Source organism: Sminthopsis crassicaudata, chromosome 1 (genome assembly GCF_048593235.1).
Source record: "Sminthopsis crassicaudata isolate SCR6 chromosome 1, ASM4859323v1, whole genome shotgun sequence".
In the NCBI taxonomy this organism is placed as follows: domain Eukaryota; kingdom Metazoa; phylum Chordata; class Mammalia; order Dasyuromorphia; family Dasyuridae; genus Sminthopsis; species Sminthopsis crassicaudata.
The window spans coordinates 85,628,511-85,655,234 of NC_133617.1; the positions used below are offsets into that span (position 1 = coordinate 85,628,511).

The 26,724-nt window shown below is 32.5% G+C and overlaps 1 protein-coding gene across 2 annotated transcripts in view; it reads left to right on the forward strand.

Annotated features, from left to right (window-relative positions):
* Window positions 1-26,724, forward strand: part of TRAPPC9 (trafficking protein particle complex subunit 9) — a 968,086-nt gene that overhangs the window by 299,620 nt on the left and 641,742 nt on the right. For both annotated transcript variants that reach the window (XM_074264738.1, XM_074264741.1), the window contains one exon: window positions 12,089-12,213. In XM_074264738.1, coding sequence (XP_074120839.1) covers window positions 12,089-12,213 — 125 coding nt within the window. The remainder of the gene's footprint in view (window positions 1-12,088; window positions 12,214-26,724) is intronic.

Here is a 26,724-nt window from a genome sequence, read left to right on the forward strand (position 1 = left end):
TTTGTTTTAATGTATATAAAAATGCTTGCATTATGTATCAAATAATATAATTTTATAATAAAAGTTATCAAATTAGTGCTTTTTGAAATTGAAATGAAATCAATTTATAAATTTTATTTTTCTCAAAGGATTACCTTAAATTTAAAAGTTTTTTTTAATTTTCAACTTATAAGTATCCATAAATCAGACTTAATGATAACAATAATAACAATGATAGATAGCATTCAGATAGTGCCAAACTCTGTGGTTATATACTTTTACAAATTTTATCTCATTTGTTACATAATTATTATATGAAAGATTGTATAGTGTAACGTATATGTTTGACCTTTGGTGAAGCATTTAACTTTTCTATATTTGTCTCAGATTCCCCATCTCTAAAACTGGGATAGTTACACTTGACCATTCAATTAAACAAATTCAATTTAATAAATAATTATTAGGTACCTTTTCAAGTGCTGGAAAATACAGAGGTCAGTGAAGATTTAATCCTTGCTCCCATGAATCTTTTAGTCTCTTATTAATCATAATGTGTGATGTATGTATAAGATGTTTTAATTATGAATTCTAAGTTAAATGAGACAGAGCAACAATATTTAACATTATTTTATGGTAAATTATATAAGAATACTGCCTTCTATTGAAAAAAAAAACTTGATTAGGAAATAGTGTTTTTTTTTTTTGTTTTTGTTTTTGTTTTTTTTTTTCATTTGTGGCTTTTGTACTGATTCCATTATCTAGGTTTCCTGGAAAAACTTATATTTATTCAGCTGAGATTGACCCTGGGTAATGAGTGTATTCCATGTGGTTCAACAATATACACCTTGGCTATGAACTCAGCTTGACCTAATTTATGTGGTTGTTTGCTGAAAAATGAGAAGTTTGTCTAGCAACTATGCAGTAGTTTCCTTTATAGCTAATATAACAGAATGATTGGATATAATTGAAAATCACAGACTATCTGAACCAGAAGCACCCTTGTAGCCATTTATCCTAGATCAAGAATCTCTGAAAAAAAGTCTGGAGAGACTTACATGAACTGATACTAAGTGAAGTGAATAGAACCAAGAAAACATTTTATATAGCAGCAACACGATTATATGATGATCACTTCTAATGGACTGCTTTCAACAGTGAGGTGATTCAGGACAGTTCCGATGGTCTTGTGATAGAGAGAGCCATCTGCATCCAGAGCAAGAACTGTGGAGACTGAGCATGGATAAATGTAGTATTTTCACTTTTTTTTGGTTTGTTGTTGTTTGCTTGCATTTTGCAAGTAACATGTTTGGTACAAGGCAGAAACTGAAATCCTAGCTTTTTTTTTTTTTTCTTTTTAAAATAATAGCTTTTTATTTTCAAAATACATTCAAAGATAGTTTTCAACATTCACCCTGCAAAATCTTGTGTTCCAAAATTTTTTCCCTTCACCTCGCTCCACTAGATAGCAAACAATCTAGTATAGGTTAAACGTGCAATTCTTCTATACACATTTCCACATTTATCATACTGCACAAGAAAAATCAGATCAAAAAGGGAAAAAAAAGTGAAAGAAAATAAAATGCAAGCAAACAACAATAAAAAAGTGAAAATGTTGTGATCTATATTCAATCCCTACAGTCTTCTTTCTGTACGCAGATGGTTCTTTCCATCACAAGTCCATTGGAATTGGCCTGAATCACTTCATTGTTGAAAAGACCCAAGTTAATCAGTGTTGATCTTCACAAAAATTTTGTTGTTGTATGTACAATGTTCTCTTGGTTATATTTACTTCATTTAGCATCAGTTTATATAAATCTCTCCAGGCCTTTCTGAATCATCCTGCTGATTGTTTCTTATCGAAAAATAGCATTCCATTACATTCATATGCCATAACTTATTAAGCCAGTTTCTAATTCCTTGACACTACAAAATAGGGCTGCTACAAACATGTTTGTACATATGGATCCTTTTCCCTTTTTTATAATCTCTTTGGGATATAGACGCAGTAGAGACACTGCTGGATCAAAGGGTTTGATGTCCTTTCAGTATAATTCCAAATTACTCTCCAGAATGGTTGCATCAGTTCACAATTCTACCAAAATGCATTTGTGTCCCACTTTTCCCACATCTCCGCCAACATTTCTCATTATCTTTTCCTGTCATCTTAGCCAATTGGAGAGATGTGAAGTGGTAGCTCACTTGTCTTAATTGGCATTTCTCTAATCAATAGTAATTTAGAACATTTTTTCATATGACTAGAAATGATTTTAATTTCTTTGTATGAAAAGTGTCTGTTCATATCCTTTGACTATTTATCAGTTGGAAAATGGCTTGTATTCTTATAATGAATCAATTCTCTATATATTTAGAAATGAGCTTTTTATCAGAACACTTAGATATAAATGTTCCCCCAAATTTTCTTGGGTGCAGTTTTTTTGTATAAAAACTTTTAAATTTAATATAATTAAAATTATCCTATTTTGCATTTCATAATTCTCTCTAGTTCTTCTTTGGCCATAAATTCCTTCCCTCTTCACAGATCTGATAGGTAGACTATCCTTCATTCTCTTAGTTTGCTTATAGTATTGTCCTTTATGTCTAAATCATGAACTCATTTCAACCTTATCTTGTATATGGTGTTAGTATGGCAGAAACTAAGCATTGACCAACACCTATTTTCCAATTTTCATAGCAATTTTTGTCAAAAAGTGAGTTCTTATTTCTAGAAGTTAGAGTGTCTAAGTTTATCAAATACTAGATTATTATAGTCATTGATAATTGTGTCTTGTGATCCTAATCTATTCCACCAATCCACTACTCTGTATCTTATTCAGTACCAAATGGTTTTGATGACTGCTGATTTATAATATAGTTTTAGGTTTGGTGCAACTAGGCTACCTTTATTTGCCTTTTTTCATTAATTCCCTTGAAATTTTTGACCTTCTGTCCTTCAAAATGAATTTTGGTATTATTTTTTTCTAGTTCTATAAAGTAATTTCTTGGCAATTTGATTGGTATGGCACTGAATAATTAGATTAATTTAGGTAGAATTGTCATTTTTATTATATTAGCTTTGTTTACTTATAAGCTCTTGATATTTTTCCTGTTGTTTAGATCTGACTTCATTTATGTGAAAAGTATCATGTAATTGGGTTCATATAGTTCCTGGCTTTGTCTTGGCAGGTAGACTCCTAAATAATTTAAATTATCTACAGTTACTTTAAATGGAATTTCTCTTTGTATCTCTTGCTGCTGGACTTTGTTGGTTACATATAGAAATGCCAATAATATATGTGGATTTATTTTGTATGCCTCAACTTTGTTAAAGTTGTTAATTGTTTCTCATAGTTTTTAGTTGATTTTCTAAGTATACCGTCATATCATCTGCAAAGAATGATAATTTTGTTTTGTCATTGCTTACTTTAATTCCTTTAATTTCTGTTTCTTCTCTTTTTGCCAAAGCTTACATTTCTAATACAATATTGAATAGTAATGGTGATAGTGGGCAACCTTGTTTCACCCCTGATCTTATTGGAAATGCTTCTAGTTTATTCCCATTACATATAATGCTTGCAGGTGATTTTAAATAGATGCTACTGATCGTTTTAAGGAAAATTCCATTGATTCCTATGCTCTCTAATGTTATTAGTAGGAATGGATATTGGATTTTATCAAATGCTTTTTCTGCATCTATTTATATAATTATATGATTTTCTATTGGTACTATAGTCAATTATGTAGAGATTGATTTTTTTGAAGAGCCTTAACCATTTGTTTTGAATTGAACTGGATTGCCTGGTGTTTAGATTAAAATACTGAATTAGTTTCTGAGACCATACTTAAATTATTTTCTGTCCTTCAACAGCTCCTAGTATGATGTACTCTTCCTACTTCTAACTACTATAATTATTAGTAAGTACTGAATTGTCAATGTTTTCTTTTGAACTTTTTTTTCTTAACATATTTCCTCATGTCAAGGTAATATATTTTCTTTTCCTGGCAACAGGAACCATATTTATATGACTGTTTTGAGAACATGTACTGTGAAGCTAAATAATAATAGCTAATAATGGTTAACATTTATTTAACACTTACTTTGTGTCAGGCATTCTTTTAAGTGCTTTACATCATTATCTCATTTCATCCTTACATGCAACAAACAAAATAGCAAAAATAATTCTCGTTTTACAGAAGAAGAAACTAAGGTAAACAGGTCCAAGTGACTTGCTTAGGTTCATAGCTAGTAATGTTTGAGGTTGTATTTGAACTTAGATCTTTCTTTCTCCAGATCCTGTGCTCTATCTGCTGCTATAGCTGAAAACTAAATAAACTGGTACATTGGCCTCCTGCCCTGGTTACTATTGAGATCAGTGTTTGGGGAAAGATGAGAATTCTGATCCAACCTCTGATTTTCTTAATTACTCAGTTTTCCAGCTCTTTTGTACAGTGCAGCCACTTAGGCAAGAATTCCAGTCAGCTGTGCTTTAGTGGCACCTTTTAAACCTATAGAACTATATCCTCCAAAAACATTGTTTTTCAAAAAGTTATTTGTTTCTCTGAAAAAATGGTGCCTTTTATTAAATTGTCCTTAGGGTAATAATGTTATTCTTTCATTTATTTAGAGGTATTATAACCTTAGACTGCAAATTCATCATTAATCTTTGTCCTGTCTCTGTATCTAATTAATTGGTATATCTTGTCTATTGTGTCTATTTTGTTCACTATCCTTGTATCACCACAAGGAGCTACATGTTTTTGCATAAAAACTATGGGACTTTGATTCAGGAGCCATTTTTATACAAATCCTAGCTTTAATATTCAGTAGTTACACAGTCCTAGGTAAGCTTCTTAGCCTTGTAGAGTCTCCATCTTATGGATGAGGACAGTCATATTTGTGCTCCTTAACCTTGGCCTCCTCAGGGAAGTGTTTTTCCCATTTTAAAGTACTACATGTGATAATTATTAGCACATTTGTGTTATTCACAGATTCAAAGTTTGAAGGGAGGTAATGAAAGAATGTGGAGTCCAGATCAGAAAAATGAAACCCAGGGAAATTATTGTGATTTACCACATGTGTAGGTCATACTGACAAGTAACTAGAAGCAGGTTTTATTTCATGTTCTCGTCTTCACAAGTGTTCTTTCCACTGTACCATGTTGCCTCTAGTGTTTCTGTCTCTCACATCTCACCCCTAATTTTCATCCCTCTTGTGGCTGCTCTTTTTTATGGTTCATTACTACTGCAATAATTTCCTAATCCAGTTTTTTTTTTAATCTTTTCCTCCACTTCCCCAGTTCTGACTGCATATTACAATTGGAACAAGCTTCCTTCAGTCTGTCACTCTGATTAGGCAGCTGTTCTCATTATGGATCTTTAGCGATTGCCTCTTATTTACTATATGAAGTCTAATCTTCAAAGCCTGGAATTCAGGGTTCTCTGTGATATAACCTTCACTTACTTTTCTAGTTATTTTCTCACTCTTTCTCATCAGCTATCCTGTGCTGCTGTTAAATTGAACAATATGGCACTCCCTAAGTATGTCTGTTGGTTGTTGGTTTTTTTGTTGCTGTTGTTTGTTTGTTTGTTTCCTCACTCTTTGTTTTTGCTTATTATTTCTTCTAACTGAAAGGTTCTTGTGAATCTCTTGTTTCTTAAGATTACAGAATCAATCAGAGATTTAGAGCTGGCATGCTACCAACTTTTCTTTTCTTCTTCAACCCTTTCGTTTGACAAAGAAACAGAGACTCAGACAGGCTATTTGATTTATTTGAGGGTGCAGAGCCATATCAGAAGTACAAGTCCAGTACTCTTCTCACTACACTTTGTGGCTTCATATAATCTTCCATCATCTTTTGATCCAATTGAAAAATGTGTCTCTTATCCCCAGAGTCAGAAATTACAGTTTTCAACTCCTTTGTGTCACTTCTTTAAACTTGTCACATTTTACCTGACATTATTGACATCGATATATATCTCATCTTCTCTACTATATATTTGTAGATTTATATATAGTATATTTATATGTAGTGTATCCATTATAAGACCACAGTTTATTCATACCTATCACTGAGAATAGTAGCTTATGTACAGTTATATTTATTGAATTCATACTGAGTTGAATTGAATAAATCTATGCTTGCACTAATACAAAGAAAATTACCTATATGATTTGGAGGTTATAATCCAAGGCAAATACCATTTAGGTTGATGAAAACATACAAATTATGCAAATGGTAGAAGAAAGAAATAAACTGGCATTTCATAAACCCTAGGATTCTATGGCACATCAATAGGATTTATACACAAAAGAAAACAATGTTAGTAGTATTTTCTCTTCTGACTTTAAAGAACTTCAAATTTCTGTGATGCCATGGGTAAGGTTATTCCCCCTGTTGCTACAGAGTATAGTTTTCATGCCTAAATACAAGATTTAATAAGTTACTACAGTCAAAATCCCATTAGGTAGATAACCTTCTGATGATACATTTAATTATAATTGTCTAGTATGGTTCTTCAAGGTCTGTTTGGATTCTGATCTTATTATCTGGTGTTTTAACTCTCTTTCCTTTTTGTCATAGTTCATTGCAAATCTGTTAAACATGTCATTTGTATCTTTCCCCCAGGCAATGACAAAAATGTATTTTTAAATACAAGATCAGAGCCAGTCACAAATTCTTGGGACTTCTCTTTCCATGTTGACATTGAACCATTAAAGACTGCTCTTTAGTTCTGGTTATTCAACTCATTTTGTATCCATACAATTGTGCCTTTTTTTTTTCCCCTATGGTATCAATCTACACAAATAGCATGGGAGGTTTGTTCAGTGTTATGCTAAAATTAAACTATCTTGATCTACCACTGTAATAACTATGAACAAATAAATAAAGTTATCATTATATATACTGCTCTAGGTGAAGTAAAGCTGACTTTTTGAAGTTACTGCTTTCTCTGCTCACTAATTATTTCTTAGATAATTTCTTTTCAGATAATACTGGGAATTGGTCTATAGTTATAGACTTTATGCTCTCTTCTCCCTTTTGAAAACTGTTACAACCCTTGCCCTCTAATTCTCTAGTACTTTTCTTGCTGTCAGTGATCTTTCTAAGATAGTAGTGAACTTATCTCTCAGTTCTTTTAGTACTTTGGGACTGATAACTTGAACTCTTCAGAGGCAGCTAAATGCTTTCTGATGGTCTCTGTACAAATCTTGTGTTTTAACTCCCTATTAGTCATTTTAATTCTATCTTTTCTGAGCCAAATGTCATTCTCCTTGGCAGGCAAAAACAGGAGACATAAGAGCTAAACAAGGCTCCCATATCACTATTGTTCATTACTGTCCTTAAATCTTCCTCAGCAGATTTCTGTCTTCTGTGCTTTGTGATAGAAACTCTTGGAAGACCAAACAAGGAGTTGTTCAAGGAGGACAAGCAACTCTGGTGTGAAGATTTGCTAAGTCCTTTTAAGGGCTGCTCATCCATTGTTGGTGTCTGCCTGCATTAGATTAGATGGCTACTAAGGTCTTTGCAAGTTTTATGTTTTGGGTGAATCTGTTGAATGTTAATGATTGCTCAATTAATGATTGTTGAGAAGATCTAGCTTCCTGCTCTTTTGAGCAGTGTCTTTTGAGTAGAAATGAAAACTATCAGTTACATTTGGAAGATCCATGAAAATCAGATAAACATTTAAATTTGACAGTGTGGCTTCCAATTAAGGACTTTTTTTTTTTTTTGGATGAAAAATTATAAAATAGGTGGCGCAGTGGATAGAGCACCATCCTTGAATTCAGGAGGATCCAAGTTCAAATCTGGTCTCAGAAACCTAACACTTCCTAGCTGTGTGATCCTGGGCAAGTCACTTAACCCCAGCCTCAGAAAAAAAAAAGGAAAAATAATAAGATGAAAGTATTTTTCAAAGATGATAAATTTTGAAGTAGTTGTATAGAAAAGAGCCTAGAGTCAAGAAGATTACCCTGAAAGCTCTAGTTTTAGTTTTTGTGAATTAAAAACTTGTAGTTTTTGTTCTTAGATGGAATCAGTGTCATTGACCTTTATTTTTCCTATTTCTTTTTCTAATCCTTTTCAACATCTTGAGGTTTGAGATTGCTAGAAATAATGTCAGTTTTATGGTTTACAGAATTTACAACAGCCTTGAAAGACAGCTAACATGATTTCTTAAATTTCCATTTTACAAATGAAGATCTTAAGGTTTATAGAGATTACACTCCTTCACCTAATAAGAAAGAACTCAAACTCAAATATAGGAAAAATCTCAGAGATGTTGTAGGTTTGGCTCCAGGCCACTGCCTTAAAGGGAATATTATAATAAAATGATTCACAAAAGGTTTTTGGTTTCCCAATGCACATAAAAGTTATGTCTATACTATAGACTACATTATAGTATTGTAAGTGCATAATAGTATTATGTCTTTTAAAAAACCAGTGTATATACCTTAATTAAAAATACTTTATTGCTTTCAAAAAGTGCTTATCATCATCTGAGACTTCAGCAAGCTTTAATCTTTTTGCTGGTACAAGGTCTTGCCTGTATGGTGATGGCTTCTGACTGATCTAGGTGCTGGTTAGTGAAGGTTGGGGTGGCTTTGACAGTTTCTTAAAATAAGAGAAGAATGAAGTTTGCTCCATCAGTTAACTCTTTCTTTCACTTGAACACTTAGTTCATTGTTGTGCCTCAGGGAATAGGAAAGCCTGACTAGATGGAGAGAAATGAGGAAATAGCCCATTTGTGGAATAATCTGAACATACACATTTATTAATTAAGTTTGCTGTTGTATATGTTCCTTGTGTATACTGTTGTATACTGTTCCTTGTGTCTCAAAACAGTCCAATAGTAACATCAAAGATCACTGATTACAAATTACCATAACAGATATAATAATAATAATAATGAAAACACTTTGAAATATTTTTAGAATTATCAAAATGTGACAAAAATATAATATAAGCACATACTATTGGGAAAACGGCACTGATAATCTTGCTTTCCACAGAGTTGTCACAAACCTTCAATTTCTAAAAAATGCAGTATTTGAGAAATGCAGTAAAGCAAAGTACAGTAGAAAGAACTATGCCTGTAAAATCTTCTGATCCTAAGACTTTCCGCAGCAAATTATTATTTCTAAAGATACTTGTCTGATTAAAATTTTTTTAAATGAACAGAAAACTATTTTCTCTCTTGCCTCTTCTCCACCCTTAAAGGAAAAAGGGGAAAAATGAAAATAATAAATAAGAATTTTTAATGTTTTTATTTTTTAAAATTCATGCAAAAATAATTTTCAATATTCACTCTTGCAAAACCTTGTGTCCAAAATTTTTTCCTTCCTTTTCATCTCCTTCCCCTCCCCTACTCAGAAATAATCCAATAAAGGTTAAACACATGCAATTATTCTAAACATATTTCCACATTTATCATGCTGCAGGAGAAAAAATCAGATCAAAAAGGAAAAAAAAATGGGAAAAAACAACAACAGCAAAATATAGTCAGTCTCCATATCCCTTTCTCTAGATTCAAATGGCCCTCTTCATCACAATTGACCTTAATCACTTCTTTGAAAAACAACACTTTTTACCCTTGTAAAAATAATACATTGGGAAGCATAATGCATTTCTGCAATGGTCATGCTCAAAAACCATATATCTCTTTTTGTACTTAGAATTCCTTTTGACTCCTTTAGGAGATAGGTAACATGATTTATTATTAATTCTTCTGGATCATATTAGGCATTATGCTATTCAATTATTTGTTTTTACACTATTATTATCGTATACATTGTCTCTTGGTTCTGCTCATTTCAAAATGCACCAATTTGCCTAAGTCTTTCCAGTTTTCTCCAAAACCATCCTTTTGTCATTTCTGGAGGCATAATAACATTTAATTAATTCATATGCCATAATTTGTCCATCTATTTTCTAATAGAAGAACTATCCCTTGGTTCCAGTTCTTTTCTATGACAAAACAAAACAAAATAAAAAAACTGCATATGTATCCTTTTCCATTTCCATTCATCTCTTTGGGATGTAGGCTAATAATGATACTTATAATTTTTTTGACATGGTGAAGGAAGAAGAGGAATGAGCCCAAGATTGGTTTGAAAAATCAGTGGCAGAATAAACTGTAATGTTAAGATGATTACAAGAGAATGAATAGTGAGTTAAGTTTTGTATGGATTTTCACTGTGAAGTGAGTATAAGTGATTTGAGTTTGATTCTCTAATGTTTTACTTAGGCAGCATGACTTTATGGAGTGAGAGAGTCAGATGTTCTTATTTGCCATTCTTTCTGCCACTTACTTTGTGATCACAGTTAAAGTATTTTCTTTTCAGAACTCCAGTTTGCTTATCAGCAAAAGAGAGATCCTAATACTCTCAAATTTATAGAAGTGTTGAGACAACTGCTTTGTAAATGATCAACTCCTCAAGTATTATTTTTCTTTCTTTTTCTTCCTTTCATACTTATATCATAGAGCTCCAATCCATTTAGGTGTAGCATCTCTACCAGGGATATTTCATCAACTCCCATCCAAACTGGCAAGCCTGGTTTCTAGGAGGTGATTGGCTTCTAATTCAAGACTTTAGGGGTTGACCTTGGTTGACTGTGTCCTATTACATTTGCATATAAGCCTGAACTTGTATGATTGATTCACCTTGATAAGCAGCTAATTGTAAAGGGCTGAAAATCTGAGTTGCACTGAGTCCAAGCCCTTGAGGCTAATTATCAATTGGACAGTACTCCATTAGTATATGCTTGGAGAATGACCCGGCCCACCATCCTGTGCTGGCTCAATCTGTGGGTGTATACATTGAAGGAAAGGAGGTATCAGAGGGTGGAGTAGCACAAGGGGGATCATTCTTTGGCGGTGGAGGGAGAGAAAGGAGGTGTGGAGATTCCTATATCTATTCCCCTGACTGCAATCCAAAAAGACCAAGAATAAAGATTCTTTGCTTATCCTGACTCCAGCTGATTCTAAGATATCCAGGGTGTTAATGCAGTCGCCACAGCTAATGACCCCATGTCTCTTTTTTTCCCCTCAGCAGTATTTTATTTTTCTAAATACATATTAAGATAATTTCCAATATTCATTTCAGTAATATTTTGTGTTTCAAATTTTTCTTCCTCTCTCTCTTTACCACCTACTTCCCCAAGACAGCAAGTAATCTAGGTTAAACATGTACAATCCTTTTAAATATGTTTTCCTATTTTTCATGTTTTACATGAAAAATAAGATCCAAAGGGGAAAAATGCAAGAAAGAAAATAGCAAACAAACAAAAAAGGTGAAAAGACTGTTTCAATTCATATTCAGAATTCATAATTCTTTTTCTGGATTTGAATGACATTTTCCATGCAAGTCTATTGGAATTGTCTTGGATCATTGCATTGCTGAGAAAAATCCATCACAGTTGATCATCACATAATCTTGCAATTGCTTTGAACAATATTCTATTGATTCTGCTCACTTCATTCAGCATCAGTTCATGTAAACCTTTCCAGGCTTTTCTGAAATCATATTATCATATCATATTATTGTTCTTTTAGAACAATAATGTTCCATTATATTTATACATCATAGAATTAGATATAGGCCCAGTAGAGACACTGTTGGATTAAAGGGCATGTAAAGTTTTATAGCCTTTTACATAGTTCCAAATTGTTCTCCAGAATGGTTGGATCATTTCACAGTTCCACCCAATTATTTTTTTAAATGGTATTTACTAAGGTGGTATCACAAGAACAGTACTTATCAAAAATATTACCCTTAAAAATCTAGTGTGCATTCTCTCCAAAAAAACATTGGGCAGAATGGCTGTGACACCACTCACATCTGTTAAATAGGCAACTCACAACTCCTGGTTTTTGGAAGTTCTTTTCTGACTTTGTAGAGTACTCTTTAAGATTCTCTTGCCTATAACGTTTTTCTAAACTTTGAAGGTTAATGCCTTTATAAGAGGCATGACAAAATTTCTCTTCACTGGGAGGGAGCAGTTTTCCTGAAGCTGAGTTCCAAAAGAATGTTTAAGCCTTTGAGCCAATCACAAATGTATGCTGTCTGCCTGACATTCACTACTATGTTTTTCCTCTTTTTTTTTTCTCCTAGATGGAATCAGCGTTAGTGGTCTTCCTCTTTCCAGTCCTTTTCGACAGATTGTCAAGCCTCGAGTTGACAGCAAACCAGTGAATCCCTCAGAAAGCAGCAAGGCTGGTGATTTCAGCCATGTAAAAGTAAGTGAGTGATGTCTAGGCAATGGATAAGCCTTTATTTGGGCAGCTTGCCCTTTTTGTATCTTTGTAAATTTTTAAAGGCAAAGTTTGTTGGGTGAAGTACTGGAAGACAGACAAAATTAGTGTGATAATTGCAAAATTTGTTATCTCACAACCTTTGAACTTATTATGAAGTTGAGGAAAGTAAGTGTAATCAAGATTTAGTGTCTTGTGACTTGGGGAGTTTTTCCTGCAAGATATTAAACCTCTATTTGTTTGAAAATAGGATGAGTTCTCTCTTGCCCAGCCTTCTTTCCACTCCGAATCTGAACAAATTCTGAGTGTGGCCTTTGAGGATGATGATGAATGGGGTCTAAGACAGAGAGAGCAGTGATAAAAATGAATGTGACATCCTAGTTGGAATTGAATGAAATGCAAAGGAATAAAAAGATCTATATCAATAATTATATTTAATTTATAATATAAATATATTTAATTTATAATTTTATTTAATCAATTTTTTATTGCATATGCACCTGTGTGCATACACACCCACACACTCACACCCACCCATACCCTTTCAACTACATCTCATTTTAGAGAGTTTGTTATTTTGGACAGCTCAAAAAATATTTGGACTAAGAACTAGCTTTTGGATTTAAAATGGCTCTGTTTGCTTGCCATGGGTGGCACTAACTAAATATTTGTTGACTTAAGTTGAATTGGATCCTGGAGATTTTTCTACTTTTTCTAATCATACATGTTAACATTTGATGTCATCTTCTTTCTTCTCTGGTCATCATCTTCTACAACACCCTCCTCCTCCTCTTTACCAAATCTAGTATTTGAATAACATTTATAATTCTTAAAATACATTTCAAATATTATGTTATTTTATCCTCACAACACCTCTTGAAGGAAGGTGCTATTATTATCTCCATATAGGGCTAATGAGCATGTGAGGTTGCATTTGAATTCAGGTCTTCTTGATTTCAAGTTTGATGCTTTATCCCCTAGGCCAACTAGATGCCTGTGGAGACAGCATCTTGAATGCTGAATGGGTAAAAAATAGTGGACCTTAGAGATGGCATGAACAACTCATACCATTTCAGCCCTTTAAAAACGACAGAGTGCTGTCCTCAGAAGAATTTTGTGGGATTGATAGTATAGGTTGTTTTTCTCCATTTTACAGATGAGGAAATCAAGGATTAGAGAAATTAAGTGTGTGTGTGTATTAAAACATGCAATTCCCTTGGTGAAGAAAATCCTGTGAAAATTTTTAATCATTGTAAAACTTGCGGTTTTAGAGAATTTCTTGGTACATTGAATTGTAAAATGATTTGTCCCAAGTCATAGATTGCTTGTACTAGACATATGATTTGAAATCAGGTCTGGTAGAGTTCTATTAAACTGCCCTGATCTTTTAAAAATATCTTTTCAATATTTCATCTACAATAGTGAAATGCACTTCTGAGGAGTAATCTTAAGGAGTTATCCTTCCTGCTGTTGGCTTATTTTCTGGATTTGTGACTTGGCTAATTGACAACAGAACTTCAGAAGTTGTCTTAATTGTTGCTTCTTAAATTCTTGGTCATTAAAAGATACTGACTAGGTTTCCAGGTCAGCCATTTGCTCTAGGAAGTCATTTTTGAGATTAATACTATGAAAGTTTACTTATCAAAACTGAAAATTCTGTTCATTTTCTTCAGACTTATTTATATATGTATTGACATTTAAAATAAGCCGATACTGCATGGAAAGAAACTAGATATGAAATCAGGATACCTAGATTGTCTTACCTCTGACATTTACTGGTGATATGACTTTGGGCAAATCACTTTATCTCTGGTTCTCTTATCCATAAAATGAGAATAATCAGCCTTTAACTTCTTACTTAATATGATTGTTGAGAATGGTAACCTCATGCCTAGAAATCTCTCTTCATCAATGTTTCTCCAGACTTCTTAAGGGAATAATGATGATAACCACAGAATACTAAACCTTGAGTCAGAAGTCATTGCTAAAGTTCTTACTCAAATCACAAATCTTGTTTAATATAGTAGTATCAAATTGAAATAGAAATGGATCTCAGTGAGCTGCATATTGATTTACAAAACTATAGCTTAGCATATTGTATTTTTATTTACTTTGTTAAATATTTTCCAATTACATTTTACTCTGGTTTGGACCTTGAACTGGGGAGTTTTCAGGTCTCTGTAGGCCATGAGTTTGACATGGCTAGTTTAGAACTTTGGTAACAAATGTTTATCTAGTTTCTCCTTAAATACCACTAGTGATAGATGCCATTATATGTCATAATACTGTAATAATTATAATAATATGATAATTATAGTTTACATTTATATATTGCTTTAAGTTACAAATGCATGTTTCAAGACCTTTGGGTTATGAACTGTTAGATCATGAAAGGTTCATATAGATGATCTAGTCCTTCCTTCTATGAAGATGGCATATAAATAGCATTGCCTTAGTAGTCAGAAGACCTGGATTCTGATCTTGCCTCTCCCATGTGTAGCTCTCTAGGCAAACTCCTTGTATCTCTAGGTTCCAATTTCACCTATGAAGGTTTTGTCTATGTCACAAAAGAGAAAATAGAAACCAGGGAGAGATTGTGACTGTAGCAGTCACAAAGCTATTAAATAGCAGAGCTGGGCTGCAAATATTAGTCTTCTTTGGATTCTAAATGAAGTTTACTTTATGTAGTTTTTGAGGACAAGCAGTCCCATCTACTTCTAGTCATTTAATTATTGCTTTGCCCCAGACATAAAGGAAAACTTAGCATTCTTTTATACAATTCTTACCTCTCTCACTTCCTGCTATTAATAACAGCAATGGCATCTTACATTTTTCTGTATTGACACATGATGGCTTTTTCTTAGAGCTGTCAGAATATTATTTTACAGATATTAGGAGCATGTTTAGAAGGCAGCAGCAGCATTAAGAGTGAAGAATGGTGATAGAGTGAATGATTGTAGTATGCTTGATAGCTCAGAAGTTTGTTAACTCAGCTGTCAGCTGGCTGAGGAATGATACACAACTTGAAGGGAAGCTGGTTTCATAGTAATGCTTTTGTAACTAAGTGTAGGTGTTGAAATGGTTGAAAGTTTAGTAGAATAAGAATATAAAATCGTGGAATGATGAGGCTAGAAGGGATCATACCTAGAACATGGAAGTATTTGTGCATAGAATATTAGTGTGACCTTACTTCAACCATGTGGTATAGTAAATAGAAAACTACATTAGAGACCTTGGGTTTGAATCCCACTTTTGTCACTTGTGGTCTTGGTGGCCTTGAGTAAAGCATTTCAATTCTTGAGGCTTTGATTTCATCTATAAAGTAATGGAGCCCCATAAAGCTTTAAAACCAAGTGATCTGTGAACAGAGTATGAGAACTAGAAGAAACCTTAGAACACAGAACATTTAAGTGCATAATACAAAATTTAATTCCACGGTGATTTATTTAGCAACTACTATACAGAAAAGGAAATCTTAGAGAATACCTGATCTGACTTTTTAAAAATGAGGAAACTGAGATCCCAAGAAGGGAAGCTATATTTGCCATAGATTTCATAGTGCTTTTAATTTTAAAAAAATCTTTACCTCATTATTATTTCTAGCTCCCCCAGCAATTCTGTTTTTTCCCCTGAGGAAATTGGGATTAAGTGACTTGCCCAGGGTCACACTGCTAGGAAGTATTAAGTATCAGGAGGATCAGTCTCAGGTCCTGCTGTTTTCAGGGCTATCACTCTATCCACTCAACCCCCCCCCCCTCAATTCTTAATGTTCCTAATTCTTTCCCTTTCTGACTCTGATTAATTTTTCTTTTTTTGTTCTTTTGTATTTGATATGCTATATGAGTTTTATGGATGCCTCTGGATGTACATCTTGCTTCTCTGTTAGAATATAAGCTTTTTGTTTGTATCTCTAGGTCTTAGCATAGTTACTGACAAATAGTAAGCACTCAGTCAATTTGTGGATTCATCTTAATGGGAATTGCTCAGACTTAAATGAGGAATTTATTAGAGGTAAAAGAAAAAAAGCATAAAAAAGCAACAATACTACTGAAGTCTTCTATACAATATTGTTTATTCATACTGCTATGTGATTAGAATAATTTTCCATGTGTTGATGGCGTTAAATATTTCTTTGCATTTGAGCAATGCTGATCTGATTAGGTTTTTTAAAAAAAGTGTTTTATTTATTTAACTTCAATTTATTGAAGAAAACAAGCATTTTCATAAGATAGTATAATTTTTTAAAAAAAATTACTCACAAAACTGCAAATCTATTATGTATAATTTGCTATTCCTTTTAAATATATTATAGTTATCATGTAAAATTTCCCTCCATTTTCCCCTCTCCTCCCTATCTTAGAGATGGCTACCATTAGACAAAAATGGATATATATATATATATATATATATATATATATATATATATATACACACACACACACACATGCACACACACACAATTATATACATAAAATATATAATGTAATATATAGTATAACATATATAATATGCTTGACATGAAAATGGATATATAATAATATATGTATATAATGAAACATTATATGTATGTAAAGTATTGCCATTATCATATTGCTATTACTACGTACATAATTTCTTGACTCTATTCATTTTCCTCTTTATTATTTCATGTAAACTTGTCCATATAGCATTCCATAACAATCATATAACACAACTTGTGTCACCATTCCCAACTGACAGGCATTTCTCGCTATAAGCAGCTTGATAAGTCTGGAAATAATTCTAGATTGTTCTCCAAAATAGTTCAGTTAGTTCATAATTCCATCAACAATGAGTTAGTGTGCCAATTTTTCCATATCCCCTCCAACATTTGTTATTCTCCCCTTCAATCATTTTAGCCAGCCTGATAGATATAAAGCAAATACCTTTATTTTAATTTGCATTTCTCTAATCAATTTTTTAAATCAATAATTTTTTTTCTTATGACTATAAATTGTTTTCAGTTAGTCATAGGAAAACCACTTGTTCATATCCTTTCACTGTTTATCAGTTGAAGAATGATTTATATTCTTTATAGATTTGTCAAAATTCTTTATTTATTTAAGATATGAGACTTTTGTCTCTAAAAATCCCCCTGCCAGTTTGTTTTGCTTTTCTTCTCATCTTGACTATGTATTTTTATTTGTATAAACTTTTAAAATTTAAGTAATCAAAATTATCTATTTTATTCCTGAATCTGTTTTCTGTCTCTTGTTTGTTCATAAATTGTTCACCTACCCATTAAATCTGATAAGTAATATCTTTCATGTTCTTTAAATCTTATTGTGATATCTCTTTATGTCTATTATAATGTATCCATTTGACCTGATCTTGGTAAATGATGGAAGATATTGGTCTATGCTTAATTTCTGCCCTGTTGCTTTCCAGTTTTCCCAAATTTTTTTTTGTCATAATGAATTCTTATTCCAAAATCTTTTTAGTCTTCTTACATTTGTCAAATACAAAAATTACTATATTTATTTGCTGTTGTAAATTTCATGTCTGCTCTGTTCCATTGATATACCTATCTGTTTCTTACCTACTATCAGATAGTTTTGATAATTACTGCCTTGTAATATAATTTAAGACTTGGTCTTAAACTTTTACCCTCCTTTACATTTTGAAAGATTACTTCCTTTGTTATTCTTGACTCTTTGTTCCAAATGAATTTTATTTTTACATTTTCTGATTCAGTAAAAAATTTTTTTTGGTAATTTAATTGGAATGGCATTAGGTAAAATTATCATTTCTATTGTATGGGCTCTGCCTGCCAATGAAAAATTAATATTTGTCCAATTATTCAGATCTGATTTTATTTGTATAAAACTTTTTTTTTTATAATTGTGTTTATGTAGTTCTTAGGTGTATTTAATCAGGTATATTCCAACATATTTTATACTGTGTTGAGTTATTTTAAATGATTATCTCTTACTATTTTTTTTTTCTTTCAGACTTTTGCTTGTGACATATAGGAATTCTGATGATTTATGTGAATTTACTTTATATCCTGCTACTTTGCTAATATTGTTAATTGCTTCAACTAACTTTTTAGTTGAATCTTTGGGATTTTTCAAGTATATCATCATATATCTGCAAAATCAGTTATGATAGATTGCACATTAGAAAAGTTCAATGAATAGAGCATACTTTGTGTAGAGAAGACTTCCTTAAAATTTGATAGCTATCTCCAAGAATATTTAAGCACTATTGTTATGAAATAAGGAGAATACTGACTGTTCTTGTGGCTGGAGAAGGCAGAAGTTAGGAGTAAGGTGAGGGAAGTTACAAGAAGAAAATTTTGACTCAATATAAGGAAGAACTGTCACAAAAACAGAGCTGTCTAGCTCCTTGTAGTGGAAAACATCTAAGTAAGGATTGTTCTTTCCAATTGTGTTGTAGAGGGAAGTTCTGGTGAAGAGATGGGATTATATGCTATTTGAGGCTTCTTTCACCTCTGATATCCTTTTAGATTTTTATATCTTTTTAAAAAAATACCCATCATATAACAGATGTTTAACAAATATAGACAAAACATGCATAAACCTCATAAAGAAATGAGGTATTTTCTGCTTTTTTTTTCCTAGAAAGGTATAATTATTTTTCATGTTTTTACAGAAAATTAATTTCAGTATATTCGCCTATGTGATTGTATGTAAATATATTTTCTAAATTTTAGAAAATAGAAAATAATAATAATTAGCAACAAATGTGCTCTTAAAAAAAGGATAATTTACAAAGTTTTTCTTTTTTGTTTTCTTTTTCTTTTTCTTTTTTTTTTTTTTTTTTTGCTGTTGGTATGGCAACTTCATTACAGTTTATTTGTTGTGTTTTTAGAGTAAGAGAGATGAAAGATGAGATTATATAGTAGCTTCCAGCATCCTCTCAGTTTCTTTAGTGAGAAAGCAGGTGTGATAGTTTTCTATTGAGCTTTGTTTAGAGCTTGCTTTGGCGTGAACACTTAAATGAGTTAGTTTTCCAGAGTTATATTGTAATAGATCTTTACTTATTGCAACAATTTTAATAGTTTAATAGTTTATTATTGACTTCTATTAGCGTTATATGATAGAAACAACAGAAACTTTATGAATTAAAAAAAATCTGAATTCAAATCTTACCTTATCTGTTTACTAGTTGTGTGAATTTGAACATGTCTTCTAACTTCTCCGAGTCTAGATTTTCCTTATCTGTTAAATGAGCATAATAATACTTGTAAGAATAAAATAAATGAATCAAAATGCCAGTATATTCATAATTACCTCATATTTCTATGCTTAAAGTGCTCTCTCTTCTTTTGACATCAGGCAGTACTAATCAAACCAGTATTACTATTGTTTTTGAAAGATGCCTGATAGTTTTTCCCTGTGCTTTCACTCTCCATACCAAAATAAAAGACTTTTCCCTCAGATATATTGTTCTTTTTTTCTAGAATGTAATCTCCCTGAAGTAGGTATTTCTAATACCTAGTGCAATACTGGGTGTAAAGGAAGCACTCAACAAAAGATTTTCTTTCATTTTTTTCTTTCACTTTTATCTGTGTGGGGACTTCTACTGAAGGAACTCACAAATTGAGTTTGAGTTGTTTAATAGACAGTTGGATATGGAAAATTGAAGGTCAGAAGAGAGGTTAGAACTGGACAAATAGATCTGAGACTCATTAGCATAAAGATAATTGATTACATGGAACGTACTGAGTGATATATTGGGAGAATAGAAGGCTTAGGACAGAACCTGGGGTAAATTTGGACTGCACCTACCTGGCTAAAGATTGAGCATAGTCCCTTCCCAAATTCATTACTCTGTGGTTTGGACTTTCCCAAGGGAAGATATCTTGGGAATGGTACATAGATTACCCCCTTTTCAGTAGTTTTGATTCTCATAATAATTTAAGATGGCATTGAAGAATCAAATCAAATCTTTTGGTTCCTCATGTTCATGATTCTTCTATCCAGCTTTTAGAATTAGGTAAATGATAATTTCTCACTCCACATTGCATGCTACTCAGGAAACTATCTTTTTCTAGATAAAAGGTTTGATTCCTTGAATTCTTGAATTTTTAAATTATCTTCTAAGAAACTCCCAAGACTGAGATATCTGCCCAGGAATTCTCCTTTTCTTTGACTATATGGTTAGGTGTTGTGATAATCCTTCCTAGATAGGCCTCTTCAGAAATGTTTGTGAACTCCCTTCTCAGTCCATATAATTGAGAATATCTGCTCCAAAACTTCCCCTCTTTTCCCCCTGCAACCCTTGACCTTTAACTTTTAGAATGTTCCTGGAATGACAGTAGAAAAAAATTATAAAATATATTTATAGCTATTGATGAGAACTCCTTTCATAGATTAGTTGAAATGGATAGCTTCTTTGCTAAAAGTTCTTCTCAAGGGTTTGAGCCAATCATTTCATTTTGGGGGCAGCTTCAGTAATGGTAACTCATCAGTAGAGACTAAGAGGCATGTCCGTGCTCTCTATAAGGAGATAAAATCAGAAGTCTCAAATAAAGATCTGAAAGCTTAGAGTTGATTTTGGAATTCTTTGTATCTACCCCCTGCTTAGGGTATATGGTGAAGGAATTATTGTTCAGGTACAAATTGGATTAGATGACTTCTGTACTCCCTTTCAATTCTATGATTGTAATTTTAAAGTACTATGAGCAACAAATTCAAAACTTTTCATAGGAAAAATCTTCCTTGGTTAGTTTTTGACTAGTCAGTATCCCTTATTTTTCATGAGTAGGTTCTTTTCCAAGTCTTAAGAAGGATCCTCACACATAAAACTTTCAGATTTGGTTGTATTGATTGTTCACTGATGAATCTCCAATATCTGATATTCAAACTGCCATTTTTATAGTATGCCCTGTAGCTTCTAAATATATTCTGTTCTCTTTCCCTCTGTTTAAAATATAACTCTATAAACACCTCACACCTGCTTGAATCCTGCTGGAAAGCAATTCTGAATTCCCAACAATAGCAGAGTTTGCCAAGAGAGAAGGGGGAGCCAAGCCTTTATGGGCTCATTACAGATTCTGTTTTGGTGATGTATGATGGTTTCAGCTCAGAAGCATTTCATGGATTTGTAGACTTTTGGTTCTGAAGAAGACTTTAGATAGAGATAATCTGTTCCAATCCCTTCATTTTATAGAAGAGGAAATCAGCTCTAAGTGCTAGAAATGATATAAAGTGTAACACGATTATTTATCACTTTAAAGCTTACAAACTGCCTTCTTCATAATAAACATTTAGGATAGGTGATACAAATATTATTATCTTCATTTTTCATATGTAGAAATGAGGCTTAAAATAAGTAATTTACTTATTTTCACAAGCTAGTAAATGTTGAAATCATATTTAAGTTTTACATTTTATTCTGTTGCTTTACCCAACTATGTTATTTACAACATATCATATTGCCTTTAAAGTATGTGTGTGTGTATGTGTGTGTCAGTACTGCAGTGCACAGTAATAGATGATAAATGCATTAGAGATATGAAAAACAAACTACAATGTGAGGTCCAAGGAAGAGTATGTTATATCTCCCTCTCCCAATTTTTGGACTCTGTACTCGAGATCATAGAGGGATAAAACAGTGATATTTTTTGGATAATTTCAGAACTGTTATGTAGTTGAAGGATTTATAATTTAATTTATATGGTACTTCTCATGTCGTTTCATATTGAAACTGATTCATATTATAGAAGATAATTTCATGAGTTCCTATGGCTGGAAAACTTCATCTTATGGTTACTAATCCCTCCTCATATAGGAAGGAAGGTCTTCTAAGAACAAAATCAGACTTTAATTAGATTCTGTATTTGATGACTTTGTAAGAGCTGCCAGTTGGCATCCCACCGGCTTAATCATTAAGAACTTAGGGTATGCACTAAACTTTGAGAAGTCTTCAGAATAGGAGAGGTTAGCCTTTGTGAAATGGCAGAGACACCTCTTCTTCTGAGATAAGCAATACAGTAATATAACAGGGAAATGAGATGACACAGAAGATAGAGAACTGGACCTGGCTGGTCAAGAAGACTCACTTTCTGAGTTTAAATATGGCCTCAAATACTTGCTCATTGTGTGATCTGAGGTAAGATACTTAACTCTTGTCTCATGTCCTTGTTTTTAAAATGAGCTAGAGAAGAAAATGGCAAATTATTCTAGTATCTTCTCCAAGAGCACCGCAACTGGAGTCACAAAGAGTCAAACATGACTAATAAATCAATTGAGTGCCATTTTGAAATGTACAGAGATTATAGGAATTTTATATCAGTTTCATTCTTTACAAAATAGGAAGTATTCTTATTTGCTAAGAGAAAAATTAAAGGTAGGAGTAAGATTTTGAGGAAGAAATTGTGTTAATTAATTATCTAGTTGCAGTGGAGTTAAAATTAAAGAAACTTGTTAGAAGAAACCTTTTATCTTTTGATACCTTTTATCTTTTAACCTTTACCTTTTATTTTTGAAAATAACATTACAGTTAACACTTGCAGCTTCTTGAAGTCATATCTATATTTCCAGGAAGTGGTTATCCATATTTTGTTAGATCTTAGGTGATTGGAAATTAATTACTCTGCCCTTAGTTCTTTATCAAAGGTAACTCATTCTACTTTTGTAAACTCTTAAGTATTTGGAATTTTTTTTCCCCACATATAGACCTGAAACCTGTTTTGTAATACTTTGAACCCATGACTTCTAGCTCCACCAAAGATTCATCAGGTATTTATTAGGGACCTGCTGAGTGGTAGACACTTGTAATGGGTGCTAAGACTAGAAAGAAAAAAATGAAACCATCCCTCTGCCAGGATCTATCCTATTCTATCAGAGGATACAACATACACACACATGTATGTACAGAATAAATATGGGTGTAGTTAAATAGTCTTGTGAATCACCTTCTTAGTGATGATAAACCCACGGAAGCTGATGAGGTGATGAGTAGAGAGATTTTTAGAAAGAAAAGAAGAGGAACCAGAATAGAGCCTTATGAGACCTGATATGTAAGATGATCTAGGAAAAAAGAATTAAAAAAACACCAACTCTTTGGGGTCCCAAGTTTAACAGGTCTCCTCCTTTTTGTATATGACAGTGAATCAAGTATTGCTTGGCATACTCTGAATTTATTTTTTTTTAATTGTTTTTATGTTCTTTTCTTTTTAAAAGCAGTAACACCTCTCATGATTTTTTCCCCAAGAGAAATCCAAGAGAACACTTCCTTGTAACAATTTTTATTTTTAATATTTTATTTTTCTTTGATTATAAAACAATTTAAAATATCTTTCATTTTTATTTTTAAGTTTTGATTTCCAAATTCTTTCTATCCTCTTTCCCTCCACTTCCATCTTCTTGTGACAGTAAGTAATCTGATATAGTTTATAATCGTGTCATCATATAAAACATTTCCATATTAGTCGTTTTAAACAAGAAGACTTACTTGAACAAAAAGAATAGAAATAAAGACAAAAATAAGCATGCTTTAATCTTTATTCAGACAAGATCAGTTCTTTCTCTGGAGGTAGATAGTATTTTTCATCATGAGTCCTTTTCTCCCTTGTAATGAATAAGGCACTCCAGCTTTAAAATTTAAAAAAAAAAAAAAAAAAAAAAAGATCTCGCTCATTTATGAAAATGTATCCATATTTCATAACGTAAAAATTTCACTTCTTTGGTAGAAAGACAGAAATGCAGTTTATGGGTACTCTTCTGAAATCATAACTTTCTCCATTATTATTGTCTTTTAATAAATTGTTCTCCAGGTTCTGGTCACTTGAAGGCATCTGTTCATTACAAGTCTCTCCAAATTCTTCATTAGTCATTAACTGCAATACTGTAATATTCTTTTATTCATATTATTCCTATTCAATTCCTCAACTGATGTCCTCTCCCTAAGCCTCGAATTCTCTTGTTTGAATATAATTAATCTCTTTAGCTTATCATCTTGCCCAACCCTGTATCTTTCTAGACTTTGACACCTTCTTAAAATATGATATCAAGTTCTTGGTCACAGTACTGTATAGGACATATAGTGACCTTTTCCCTCACAGGTTCTGCATCTATACCACAACTTTGAGCCAACTTTGTATTACTTTTTTTGGGTGGTGGGGGGATGCCAAGTTACATTGTTGAATTAAATGGAATTTTTGGTAGAATTAATCAACAGCTATGGAGAACTTTTTGTATGCTGGACACTGGGTCTACAAGTACAAAGAAAGAAGCATTCTTTTATCAGTGTTATGAGAAGAGTATTTTTCTTAAATCTTATGAAAGCCCCCTCAAAATGTGTACAGCCATTATCACTTACAGTATTCAACAACCACTTATTAATAAAATGCCCTAGAGGAAGACAAAACATATATACAGATAAATAAGATAGAAGTGATACCGTGCTTAATATAGAAATAGTATAAGAATATAAAGTGCTTTATGAACAGACATGCGATAAATAATTTCGGATAAGATGATCAGAGGGTAATGTTACATTTGTTTAATACTTTATGATGGTTTTCTTTTTATTTCTTTGTCAGTGATGTTGTAGGTGAAACAACTCTGTCAAGAATATAGTACAAGTAGTAATATTCTTATTTTACTGATAAGTAAATTGAGGCTCTAATAAATAGAGTGTCTTTACCAAGGTTATGTGCTTAACAAGTAGCAGAGTCAGGTCATCCTGGGAGTAAATAATGGAGCCAAATATTTGGATTTCAAATTCAGTTCCCTTTCTAACCTTCCCCATTTGTCTTCTTAGAGGGGTTAATGTATGAATTGCACTTTGAAGTATTGGGAGATCAAAAACATCTTTATAATGAAGTGAGGCAGATCTGAAATTAGATTCTATAGGGCTAAGATCTGTACTCATCAATAACTTTTTATTTAGATATTTGTCTTAATATTTCAGGATTGATGGATACAATTTCATATTTTTGGTATAGAAATGTTTTTTATTTTTTATTTTGTTTTTTGCCAGAGCAGTTGACCTTTTTAAGTCTACATTGCATTTAAATCATATTGGAATCCTTAGGGGATAAAGGTACTATTTAGTAGTACATATGAGAACTACTACTGAAGCTGATCTACTGACTTAAATTTTCTTATTCATTCTAATCATCCTCAGAATTTTCATGTTTCTGAAAAGCTCATATAATTGGTTGTCATCATTTGATTTGGCATCATTAACCCAACTTCTTTGACCAATTTTTAAGGCAACCAAGGGAGAAATCAGAATGCCTGTTTTCTAATATCTTTGTCCTCAGATGGTTCTAACTGTGGATTTAAGATTATATTTGAATTTGGTGTACAACTTTGGCTAAGTCAGCCAAAAGCAGTCTTAAAGAGCTTATGGATCTACCACAAATGGACAGTTGTTTTTTCCCCAGCAGCTTATCTCTGGTTTTTAAGATCTCTTTTATATGCATTTCATGTATTGACCTGTCCAATTTAGAAAAATTTTATTGGACAGAAGCATCCAGTCGACAGCTCTGCATGTTTTCATAGAAAAGCATTTTCATTTTTGTTGTTTAAAATTAACCCCTCTCCCTAGTGTAGGCAATCATTTGATTTTATTATACACTTACTTTTTTTTTTAATAGATTAAAAGCATTTATACATTTAGATGCATATAATTTAATCTGAATTGTATTATTATGATTTTATGCTTTGTGTTTCAAAGTTATCCTTAAGATTCACTTTAATTTTTCAGAGAACTGTAGGTTCATTGTTGAAGGTCTTTCCTCTGCTTATGCTAATCATAACCCTTCCATAACTTAGTAGTAGATGGTTTCATCACTTCCTAAAAACAGCAACAAAAACTCATCCTGAGAGCAAAACTTCTGGTAATAAGCCTCATTGCAATTAGGTTGCAACTTTGGAAGAGACACAGAGTTAATATATACATTTTTTAAGGCCCTGATCTTTAGAATGGATAGGACCTTCCAAACCTCATGTACAAGACCAAGAAATCTGAACTTTCTTTGATCTGTGATGTGGCATCCTGGGCCATTGCCAGTCATCTTGACTTTTTGTTTGCCCTTGGATTTCGATGACTGACTCCATTCTACCTCACTTCAGTGTGATCCACTTGCAAGACATCATTCAGTAATGTCCTTCATCCCTCTTTGAGAAGAAACAGACATAATGAGGCATTTTATTGGATTTTGATATACAATATGATCAACAAAAGGCAATGTTTAAAAGGTTTTTGTTTTCCTTCTCTTTACAAAAAAAAAAAAAAAAAAAAAAAGCAGCTGGTATAGTAAAACCAACCTGCAAACTTTAGTCTTGGCTTTGCCAGTGACTGCCTGTGTGACTTTAGGCAAATTACTTAACCTGAAGTTTTAAAATATCAGAGCTGAGAGAGACCTTAGAGACCAGTCCAGATACTTCATCTTACAGAGTAGAAAACTGAGGGAAGAAGGAAATGACTTGTCCACAGTTCTATGGCAAGTTTGCAGCAGAGATAAGATTTAACTTAACTTTTCTTGATTGCCTGACA